This window comes from Wasmannia auropunctata, unplaced genomic scaffold (genome assembly GCF_000956235.1).
Source record: "Wasmannia auropunctata unplaced genomic scaffold, wasmannia.A_1.0 LD335975.1, whole genome shotgun sequence".
NCBI classification, from domain to species: Eukaryota; Metazoa; Arthropoda; class Insecta; order Hymenoptera; family Formicidae; genus Wasmannia; species Wasmannia auropunctata.
This window is the reverse complement of record NW_012026915.1, coordinates 237,030-249,444: the sequence shown is the minus strand read 5'-3', so window position 1 is coordinate 249,444 and position 12,415 is coordinate 237,030. Positions and strand designations below refer to the sequence as shown.

The window sequence follows — 12,415 nt, the reverse complement described above, 5'->3', positions numbered from 1 at the left end:
TTTTGCGCAATAAATATTTTTATTTAAACTTAGATCCTTTCTGATTATTTGAATGTAGAATTTTAACAGATAAGATTATGGATTGGACAGTTTAAACAAAGTTGATTCAATTGGCAGTCCATTTTGTTAATAACTTCACATAATTTTTTCGATTGCATGTATGTGACATTTTGACGAAAGCACTTTCCAAAATATTTATTCTTTTGTCGATGGCCTAAATGTTTATTTTTTATCACAGATCTTTTTTCTTCTTTAAAATGCTGATCTACAGAGGCTAAAAGAAAGCAATATTTTAATAAAATTGTGAAACGATAAGATGGGGTCTGTTTATAAGAATGTTGTATATACCATTTTATCATAAAAATTTTGTAATATTGATTTAATATGTTTATTAACTGTACTTCTTAAAATGGACACGTTCTCAGAACTCAAAGTCTTCTCAAATTCTCGAATCTCTTTTTCGCATTTCTCAAAATAAGTGCTGCGAAAAATTAAAGGTTTACAATCGATTCGACAGTCTCTGCAAACAGATCTTGCTTTTGCGATATATTGATCGTATTCGAGACATTTTAGCATTTCTTCGATGTAAACAAAGCGAGTTTTATCAATTCTTGTGATGACACCTGGACGGCACTTTGTTCTCAACAGATGATGTAGCTTTAGGAACATAGTGTACAAGCAACATTTAGATATTTAAATTACATAGTAAATGACAAGATTGTTGATGTACAAATTGCAACGATCTAACTTTAATTATAGCACTTAGCGCTTTATTATTTTACCTTAAATAAAATAAATAAAATCCAAAGCATTGCTTCGTGTTCAGTTACATTTTCCGCGTGATCCAGCTCTTCTTGTCTAAATCTGCCAGAAAAAGACAGTGTGTCGTTAAAAATGCGCACAAGACGTAAATATGTACATACATATGCGAGAAAGTACTTGTTCATGTTTTCTAAAGTTTCGTTGTTCTTTGCATAAACGTTTTTCAACCATCGTTGCAACTGCAAAAAGTTTATTTGCGTCTTCCTCGACCAATAGCCTCTCCAAACAGCTTGGATCCTCGTTGCCATGTTATTGTAATAATGTTGCCACATCTGATGAACACGCTCGGCTAAATATTGATTAATAAACTTCCTGGTATGATAACCGCGCCAATGCCGCTGCAGAATCGTTGCGTTCTCGTGAAGTTTACGAAAATGATTGCGGGTGAGGATACCGCGGAACCAAGCCTAAATGTTAAAAACTTCAAATGTATAAATATTAATATACGTATCCCGCACGTTGATATATCCGGATTGTGACTAACCTGGATCTTACGAGCTGCGATAAAATGCAGAAGTCTCGATGATTCAGCCAAATCGTGTTTAATTTTAATCGCAATTTGCAGTTCAACAGGATTAACCACAAATCTTAACTGCGACGCCATTTTAATATATCCAATTACATAGAAATTGGAATTAAATAAATATTAAAGATTAGTGATCATAATTTCGTATTTGTATACACTCTTGAAGAACGCATGTAACGTCGATATTCGCATCTAATTGTATCATGAACAACTGTCATCGTATTTGACAGTTCATATATATATATATATATATATATATATATAATAACTAGAATATAATATTTAACAAATGCTGTTTTATTTAATAATTCCGAACGGCGTAATATAAGTAAATTTAACTTAAATTTAAATATAAGCAATTTCTTTATTATTTCCAATTAATTGTAATTTAGTGCTAATAAATTTAAAAAATTTACATTTTGTATTTTAATAGAATGATATTATTTATTTAAATTATACGGAACGCATATAATTCACGTTAAATCAATCACAGATTTTTATAAAAATTTGTGAAATTAATACATTTAATAAATTTTTTTTAAATTCTTATTCCATCATTTTCCAAGATTTTGACATTATTGACATTTTTATTTTTACTATAAGGATAAATTTTTTTTTATATTCTGTTTTAGAAATTATCCGGTTGCTTTCATAGCGAGTATGTAGATTATCTCGTAGTGTCGAATCAGCTAGACCGTCGTCACGGCTTGTGTAGATGTTCTTTATGAAAAGGAAACTGCATAATACATATATAACGCGCGGTTTATTGCAGCGCATAATTAAACGCATATGCACGCGTGACACGCAAGTTCACCAACACATGAGTTTATTTCCGCTTTTTCTTCCTGAGGAAAGCGGATTACTTTGGAGAGTAACGAGATCTCGTGATGGCAACAAGATATTTGGAATATATAATAACCGCAAGAAGTTATATAAAAAGATTTAAAAAACTTGTTTGTCTTTATTTTTTAATATAACTGATTTTTAAATTTATCGTCGCTCTCTCAAACGTAATTTAAAATTTTCTAGTTTTCTATTTAGTTCGAGTAGCCATTAATGTGCCATGTGTATAAGAATTACAATAAACCTCCAACCAATATATCAATGCTATAAAGAATACGACTAGCACAAGCATAAAGGTTGACGTTACGATTGCTATCTTCAGGCTACTGGTTTTCTTCAGCCGAGTCCTTGACACTACGTGGAAGTCCCGCGACTGTAATAAAAAATATTCACAAATGTTATGTGTTGCAGCGGATAAGCGATTGCTGTAAGTTTACCAAGGGGTCAGTGAGTCGCGCGACCCTGCATTTAAGATTAATTTATTTCTTCGCTTTTATAATTATAATTAGAGCTGCATGCCGGAGATTGCGTTATACGGTTATGCGATTATTTCGGAATGCAACGATGTTTCTCATTATAGAGGTCATAAATATAATATGGAAGATTGTATTAACTGCTGAGTTATATCAGCGATTCGATACAAAATTTGCGCGAATTATTAATACGAAATCGGCAGCGCTTTTAATTAACTCGGATATTAATGGGGAATATTGGCGCCACGATTGTCACTATTTATGTTCTTAATTGAAGTTTCATATTTCATGTTTACGAGCCTCTTCCCCTGTTTGACAGGGAGGCTTCCCTCCCTGTCAAAAGCCAGAAAAAGGAAACAAGAGAGGGGGAAAGGAATATGTCGAGATTTTCTCACCGAAATTTCGAGGTTCTGCGTCTTTCGGATGATTTCGTCCAACCTTTCGCCCCTATCAATCAACTTTTGCACTCCATTCATCAATATGCGACGTACCTCAATCAATTCTTCCTCGAGCTTTGAGGTCAGATTCTTACAACCAATACCTTGATTATACTCTACCTGAAATAATGTCAATTCCGTTTTTCATACATACATTTTTACAATTTATCTGCATAAATTTACGTGCGACAATGTCATTTAATATTTGTAGAGAAAAACTGTTATGAAATATGAAATTACAATCATGCTTTATATAGTATTACAGTTTTGTTATTATCAATTAAGGCTAGTCAAAAGGTTTGCGTATTATAAACAGCCCGTAAACTACTTTTTTTTTGTTTCGATCATTTAAAAATTTTCGTAGGCTTCTATATTTTCTGTCACCTACTGTAAAACTGTTTTATCACTTACAATTATTTTTTTTAACGGTTTCGAGAGATCATCTTCTGCGAGATTGGTCAGATTTTTCGATAGATCCGCCAACGGTAATTCTTTATAGACGCTCCGCAGCCTCTGTAGAAATATGTGAGAGCACGATTCTACCCATATCGCTGATGAAGGACAGTCGACTTTCGACGTCAAACAGACGTAGTAAAGTTCCCCAATCAGCACATGTACCGTATACCTATGGAAGAATTGCATTTTATATTCGTTGTAGCGCGGATAAAGGAATAATGAGGCACGTAAATCTTATCGTGGGTTAATTAGTTCATTGCGACCTATTACACTTGTCCGACGATTTCAGCGAGTATACCATAACAAGAAAAATTGCTGACGCTCGCTATCCAATATATATATCTCATAATTTAACGCGCTCGTTTAAAGTGAAAAACAAGTCTCTATCACGCGCGAAATCTCCAACTTTACCGCTGGAAATGTATAAATCTGATTACATTGTTGTTTTCTCATTACGTGGTCGTTATCAAATCTAAATTAGCATAATCTTGTGTGCATGAAATCGTCATAATGTCCATGAATCTAAAAAGAGCTTACCTACTGCCGTCGACGCTGATCTTGTCGTCCTCGACAATCCTCAGGCCATCGATGGTACCCAGAGCGATAGTACGGTAGATTGGATTCGGATCTGTGGAATGGTCCGCGATGATCTTGCAGCCGGATGTCTCGCACAGGGCCACCATAGCGTAGTGCACGGTACCGTTCATTTCAGCCAAAAATGAAGTAGGCGCTTGCACCGAGGCTGAATGATGGGCGGATACTATACTGTGCTGTCTGTCAGACTATATATGTAGCGTTCACAGATGCCAGAAGAAGCAAACACCAACGTTGCCGGTTGTTTATGCCAATTCCCGATAGTCCAGTGAGTAACGAAAGAAGTTTCGATAAAGCTGATAACAGCACGTAAGTATTTACGTGTCATGTATTTCGCGTGCTGCGCGAATGTTGGACCGCCAGCGAATATTGCAAGAGACGAACTGCATGCGCCGATCGGCCATTAATCTTCGTCGTTTACCGAATTGCCTAATGTTTGCCGATTCAGTAAAATTTGATTGATAATTGACTGCATAAGTTGATAACAGAGACTATGTCTCTACTAGTATGAATGACTATGTTTCTACTAGTATGTTTCCGTTGGTTAAGTATGCAAAGACTAGAATGGCTAGATAAAGAAGTACTTTTGAATAAAATTTAAGAAATTATTCTTATTTATTAAAAAAAATATTTAATAGTCAAGAAAATATTTATAAGATAACATTTACTTTGTTTTATATTTACCCGCACACACACACTACATACATAATATATTACAAATTAAAAAAAATTTGATATATCTCATTTTATAATGTATCTATAGATACATACACACACATATATATATATATATACATTTATTTAATCGTGCATTTATTCTATAATCTTTAATTTTATATTCCTTCGATTATAAATAGTTGATAACGTAAACTGACGATATTACATAAATGTAATTAACTTTAGGAATATTCAACACTTTACGAACACAAAGCACGAAACCGATCTTAACTGCTATCAGCCATTGATCGAGCTTCTGTTATTCGAAAAGTTCAAATTTATTAAAAGTCTACTTCTTTAATAGCGTTTGTAATAAAACATAACAAAAGCTATTTTTATTTACTCTTATCAATCGTAATAATTGCTTCAAGTATTTGAATTTATTTTAATCGTTAAACAGAGATATTATCATGGTACTCGCATTATCTAAAGCACATAGTGCATTTTCTGATAAGATAATCGTATTTAAATAAGCACAATTGTTAATATTAAATCTATTAAAAATAGATATCAATGGCAGAACTGCTGATAAGTTAATGAAGCTTAAAATGATGTGAATGTCGATACGTGCATTAAACTTTGTTATTTGCAATCATATCGCACAATTGTAAAATACACAAATTATATTTTTATACTCACGTTTATACTTATATTGTTAGATATTTTTTCGCTGGTAGTATTGTAGAATGAAATCGGGCCCTCAAAGAATATTAGCTTTGAACTCTCGAAAATCTAAATTTATCCTATAATATACATTCTCGATCAAATACCATAAAAAATGAAAGATATATTTCCCACGGAATATTAAATCTCGCAGGACTCAGGACGATTCATGAGAACTTCAAAGAAATCTTACGAATAAAGTTCTTAATTGTTTTCTAGATTTTTTTCCAGATAAGAAAGAAGGAGCAATCTTTTCGAATTAACTTTGATACGCCGAGCTATAACGCAACAAAATAAATAAAAACAGCAGATTATTATATTATATTTAACATTTTATCTTTTGATTAATTTACAGATTCACAAAAAATAATATCCCGCGTTAGATAAAACAAACATTACTCTTTCTATCTTCGTGGACATCTTGGCATAGTTTCCTTCAATCGAACATTCAGTAAATAATTGTCGCACAAATTCTCAAATATAATTTCAGTGTCATTTATGACATTTATAATTGAAATTGCGTGGCAAAATATCTAGCAGTATTGTAAAAACGAATTCCCGGCAGAATTCATGTATCTGCGTATATTTTTAAAACTAATATATCTATTAAAATTATTACTTAAAACCCTAATTAAAATACTATTTTTTACCGAAAAAAATATGCGATTAAACAAACGTCAGGCTGCAGGAATCATTTCGCGCTGTCGTTATTTGCAAATTCTCTCAGCTTGTTCTCGACAGCGCTTGTGAACGACACGACGCCGCAAACCGCATGCGGAATTATCGCACGTAGTTCCCTTGAGACACGACAAAGGCTATTGACTTGATGTCGAGCGGAGGGAAAATAAAATTCAGAACACCGTCAACCTGTTACCGAACGATTCGCCACTCTGTTGAGTTCCAACCGCGCTTACGATACATGCTATCAATCAAAACTCGAGCATATACTCGTGCTATATATGAATATCGTTCTTATATGAATAAAAACGTTGAAAGAGATATAAAATCGAGGATATTACGCGTATCCTTTATTAAAATTAATTACAAAAATTACTAATAGAGTATATTTATATTACTCGAAATCGGTTGTAAATATTCGTATTCTGTAAATTCATCGACAAATTGAAATTTCGGTAGTAAAGAATTTTTGCGTTAGATCGCAGTTTTCCATATATAGAAATTAAGAATAGAGTAAAAGTATGCGATCACCAACTCCCTATTATTAATCAGCTTCTCGATTGTTTATAAAAATATCTCTTCTATATAAATATTTCCCTGCAAATGACTCTCTGTTAATTTGTGACCCGAATAGAATCCTGCATATTTAGCTATTTAATCGATGCCTGTCACGAATCAACGCACAAAATTTTTCCGACGTGACTCACCAAAATTGCCACATTGGACTTTGCACTGCGGCTGGACCGCTTTGAATAAACGAGACGTATATGAAATATGGCTTTACGGCACGGTTAATCGAAACAGGGAAATGCTTTTCTTGCATAGACTGGCTGTGTAATCAATAAATAGCGACGAAATCGATATTAAATTAGAAAATGCATTAGAATAAAAAACAATTTTCTATATATAAGTTCTCAACTTTCTCTGTATTATATAAATAAAATATGAATTCTATTGTCATTATTAAGTTTATATCTAAAATTTGTAATATACTTCGCTGAATTGTAACTTTTTTTTATATTGTTGCTAAGTTTTTGGAATTTCACGATATAAATATGTATAATTTACCGAGATAAACGATATGGTAATTATATAATAGTATATTATATTGTTATTGGTATAGACTTTAAGAAGATTTATTGTTTCGTTAAAATTCAAAATACATAATATATCTTTTTATTTATAGATTAAAAATTACTCTACAAATTATATGTTAAAATTCTTAAATTTAATTTTTAATTAAAAACTACTCGATTACTATATATAGTTTCTTAGTTACAGCATATTAGGCTAAATTGTATTTTGACAAATATTAAACATACTCATTTTGCAAAAAAAAGAGAATAACAGCATTAAGAAAAAAAAATATATAAGAATATATGTATAATAAGAGAACATGATGTGATTAAAATTTCATTAATATGCATTTCTTTTTAAAAGCGACTATTTTGTAGTCTGATAGCTTATAAGTATTCCTTTGTTACAAAAAAAAAATGCAAAATAAGATGCGTGACAAATGCGTGCTCCATAAATGATTACGTCATTTCATAAATAATGTAAATAGTTTTTTAATTGAAATTTTAATAATTTACCTGAGAATTTGTTATCAAGCTAAGAGCGCAAGAATATACAAAATTTATTTCAGTCAATCTATTCATTACAAAATAATTTATAAATGTTATGTATGCGACGCAATCGTACTCAACACACATGCACACTTGGATTAAAGAAGTAATATTACATCGTTATGCGTTTTATTGCATAGTGTGCATAATGTGTTTTTTCTTTTCGTATAATGCCAACTGTCTATATTTTGGAGATTGATGGCAATGTTTACAAGTAAATATCTGACGGTTCTTAACATATATAATTAATATGCATATAATGATATGTAACTAACGTATTATAAAATCTGAAATAACTCTACAAAATCTGTTGAAGATATCGATTTTTAGAGAACAGGAATTCGGCTAATATAATTCACATTCAGTGCTGGCTTTACATCTGTGCCTCTCATAAAAGTTAGATGTAGTGAAGCAAAAAAGTTACATTTGTCATCTAAAATTAAAAAGAATATTTCAACAAAATTGAAATAAATTACTGCCACGCTTTTCAGTAGAATCGATCTTTTTTTATCTTAAAGAAAATTTTAATCTTTTTCTCTTGAAGATCTTTTGTTCTTTGATTGTATCAATTTAATATTGGAAATTGGAAAAACGGCATTCGAACGCATCGATTTGAAATGGTACGACGATGCAAATAACGAGCGGCTGCTGCACAAATGTTGCATCGCAAAATTCAAATAGCAAGTGATAACGGAAGGGTAACTTTACCAGCTGCGGAACAACTACCAACGTCCGGATAGAGATAGAACATTTTACGATCTCTAATCATTGGTCAGCTGTTCTACCGACATGCAAGGTCGGGCGCAAGGCGAGATACTATTTGCATTATGATTGCAAAACTAATGCTTACCGTCGTAAAGTCCAAGTAAAAAATGATAGATCAGACATCATACGTTCGTTTACGCAATAGATCTCATTTCACCAAAGAAGTAGATAGTGTCTGGCACAGGAGAGTACAACGGAGAAAGATCACGATTCTTATCTCGCGCTTTTTTTAAAAAAAAGCTTGCATTTCTGTTCCATCTAACATACGACGCGCGCACGCGTCTATGTTGTTTGTATACATGGAATAATTAATATTTCGTCTAATATACAGAAAGAAAATATATTAGGGCCGGATAACTAATATAATAAAGAATTTTTGAGTAAGCAATTCTGTCGATTAAATAAATCAATGATTAATTAGAATTTGATCAAAATTTCAGTGTCTCGCGGTTACTGCTGACTATTTCATCAAGTTTTTAACGTATAATTTCTTATAATATGTTTATTTATTTTGATTGTAAAATAAATTATTAAGTAAACAATTTAATTATTATATTATTTATGATTAAAAGATAAAATAAATGATTGAGCGTATTTGCGTTACAAATAAAGATTGTAAATAAGTATTATGAGCATTAATCCTTTCCGGTCTAAATTATTTTTTATAAATAGGCAGAAATCAAATATTTTATGTTCAATTTAATCAACGGGTATATGTATATAAATAGAATTTATATTATACGTATATTATATATTTGAAGGATCAATTTTGGAGATCTGAAAAATACAATTTGCTAATTATAATTGTGTACTAATTTCATCAATGCTTTAAATGGCCATGTAAAAACTTCCTACTGTATAAATTAACATTAGGTATAGTTACGTAGGATAGCAATAAGCATTAGCGTTAAGTATCGCGTTACGAAAACAATGTGCGAGAAAACAGAGCTATATAAAAACGGATTAAGAATTAATTAAGCAAGAGAAGATGTAAATTATTGTAATTTTTATGATTCTTGCATATGGAATGTGGCAATTTTGTAGCCGATCGCATCATTACGCGTTTTACTTGTTCTCGGAATAAAATAAACGGAAGATTCTTTAGTCATATACGAGATTCTTAAATTCTTACATGTTTTATATATGCGGGATTAAAAAAAAATATATATATATATATATATGTACATATATATTATTATATTACTTATGTTAATAAAATTAAGGAAAAGTGCAGAATAAGCTCTCCAAGGTTTACTTGGGAAGGGTTCTACTTCTCTTTTCATCTGTCGAGACATGAAACGACGCAACATTTTTTTTCTGCGTTTCAAACGCGAGAAGTGCGACTTATTGTTAGACGGACGGAGGTCCGATCGAAGAGCCGGACGAAGAGCGAAGATTATCGACGACGAGAAAGACTCCGCGGCACGCGCGCGGCCGGTGGCGCCTCCGCCGCTCCGCCGTGGCCGGCGTGGAGGCGCGTCGGCGGTGACCGCGGTGCGGTGGACGCGCGGGTGGCGGCAGCTGGTGGCGGCGCGGCCAATCGGCTGTCTCGAATGATCGCTGCGCGCGGCGGACTGCGCGACCGTCCTCCTGCCCGCCGAGGAGCCGTCAGTGTGCGCGCCGCGGAGAAGCAGAGAGACAGACATCTTGTAGATAAAATTTAGCGGCGTGGTGCCTCGACCGCGAGTGTCGGTGTTCGCGGTTACGTGTCGCGGTGCTTCGTGTCGTTACGGTGTACCGGTCCACGTCGCCGTCACCGTCGTCGTCGTCGCCGCCGTCGTCGTCGCTCGTCACTACTACTCCACGTCCTCGCAAGCACCGCCTCCACCACCGCCACCGCCGCCGCCACCGCCGTTGCCGTTGCCGCTGTGTGTCTCGATCGTCACTCGTCCTCATTCTCCAACTACTGCCCCGTAATCGTGGTGTAGTGTCGCGCTCGCGGAAAGACTCGCCCGCTCCGACTCGTGGCTCCGACGTCGTTCCTGTCAACCGAGTTGTCGCCATCGCCATCTAAATCGGCCATCGTCGTCGTCGCCGTCGTCGCCGCCGTCGTCGTCGTCGTCGTCGTCGTCGTCGCTGCGGCTCGCGCGTGGTGCGTGGTCCAGCGATCCCGCGAAGCGAGCCCACGAGCTCGCTAGAACCCGACGGGGATCACCCTCCCTCCCTCCTCCCCTCTCCGCTCCCCCGCCGCTCGTCGATACTCGCGTGCACCCGCGAGTGCACGGTCGCGCCTACCCTCTCTCCCCCCATCCCCCCGGGGTGCGAGAAGGGGACCGCCCTGAGAAGGAGACCGAGGGAGTAGAGATCTCGCTCACTCGAGTGAGAGAGAGAGAGAGAGAGAGAGCGAGAGAGAGAGAGAGAGAGAGAGAGAGAGAGAGCAGTCGTCTCCCCCTTTCTCGTCCCTTTCTCCCCCGTTCGCGTCAGTGGCTCCGTCAAGAACGCCCGTGAACAGTTCCTAGGCACCGATGTGCCGTGCCGTGCGATAACTTCCGTCACCTCTCCGCCACCCTCCCTCCCTCCCCCCGTCCGACCGATCCCTCCCCCCGCCGTCCTCCGCGCGTCCGTTCTCTCCCTCCCGGCGGCGTATTTCCGTGCGCGCGTGTGTACATGTGTGTGTGTGGCGGCCGCGCCGGGCTCTCGAGGTGAAAATACCGCCCTCTCCTTCTACCCAACCCCTCCGTATAATAGGCTGAAGGTAGCCGCTATCTCGCGCGAGTAACTGCACGCGAGACAAGAGGGAGGAAGAGGAGGTGGACGACGACGAGGAGGAGGAGGTGGAGGAGGACGAGCAACGGTGCGAGAAAGAAGTGGAGGAAAGCGGAACGGAAAATACGGCGCGGCCGGAGCGCGGGCGCGAGCGACAAGGACAGCGCGAGAGGCGAATCCGCTGCTGAGCGAGAGTGAAGGAGAGGATATAAGGAGGGAGAGAGAGGAGAAAGGGAGTGTGTGAGAGGCGCCCACTCGTCATTTATCCTAATACAGCATGACCTCCAACAACTCGCAGAAACTCCCCACGACGGATCGAGTGATCAAAAGTAAGCCAACAAGCGATAAGTTAGCATCGCGCGAGCGACGCGACGTGACGCGATGCGACGCGACGCGACGCGACGCGAACGTATGTTCTACTCGCCGTCCGGTCGCGCGAATGTGCGCGAGTGCGGGTGACCGCGTAAATGCATGCGTGCACGCGTACATATGTATGTATACATACATACGTACGTGCGTGCGTGGCCCCGTTTTTTTTTCCGGCTCGCTCCTCCGTCGGTAACGTCGCCGTCGCTCGCGCTCCATTTCCTTCCTTTTAATAATATAATCGCTTCCACTCTCAATTTTCGCGTTCCGATGTCGCGACGCGGGTCGCGAAATGACGTACGAAGGTGTAGCCTCCGTGTACGAGTGTCCGTCCGTAATTTCGTCATCGCGACAGATTTAAAGAGCCGAACAGATTTAAAGAGACGGATCCTCGCACACGAGCGCGAAGAGGCGGTGTAGGGGGGGGGGAAGGGGGGAGAATTGTTTCGCCGGTTTCTAGCGTCGCACGAACTCGCGCGAGGTTCGCACACGCTCCGATATGTCTGCTCGCGTGACGCGACATAGGCGCGTCAAAACACATGCCGCGTGTCCTACACGCAATTGATTTTCTGCCTGCCTGTTCGGCGGCGCCATTTCTATCGACTTGGTCCGGCGGTGCCTCGCATTCTCGCGAGAGCGGCGCGAAACGTACCGCGATGCGGCCGCTCCGCGCTCCTTCGCGAAAATCTCTCTCTCGCCGTCGCAACGAGAGGAAAAGAGGGAGGGAGAGAGAGAAAGAGAGAG

At 37.8% G+C, this 12,415-nt stretch overlaps 2 protein-coding genes across 2 annotated transcripts; both read right to left on the bottom strand.

Annotated features, from left to right (window-relative positions):
* Positions 1 to 1,126, bottom strand: LOC105454809. The gene is made up of 4 exons (XM_011697694.1): positions 940 to 1,126; positions 783 to 864; positions 402 to 657; positions 1 to 274 (listed from the first exon to the last, which is right to left on the bottom strand). Exons 1-4 carry the CDS (start codon positions 1,092 to 1,094, stop codon positions 63 to 65), a joined length of 705 nt encoding a protein of 234 aa, XP_011695996.1. The 5' UTR covers positions 1,095 to 1,126; the 3' UTR covers positions 1 to 62.
* On the bottom strand, positions 1,112 to 4,414 carry LOC105454787 (vesicle-associated membrane protein 724-like). Its single transcript, XM_011697669.1, has 5 exons — positions 4,095 to 4,414; positions 3,513 to 3,726; positions 3,060 to 3,221; positions 2,476 to 2,564; positions 1,112 to 1,229 (listed from the first exon to the last, which is right to left on the bottom strand). The coding sequence occupies exons 1-5, from the start codon at positions 4,262 to 4,264 to the stop codon at positions 1,112 to 1,114; spliced, it is 753 nt and encodes a 250-aa protein (XP_011695971.1). The 5' UTR covers positions 4,265 to 4,414.
* Positions 4,415 to 12,415: the final 8,001 nt, after the last annotated feature.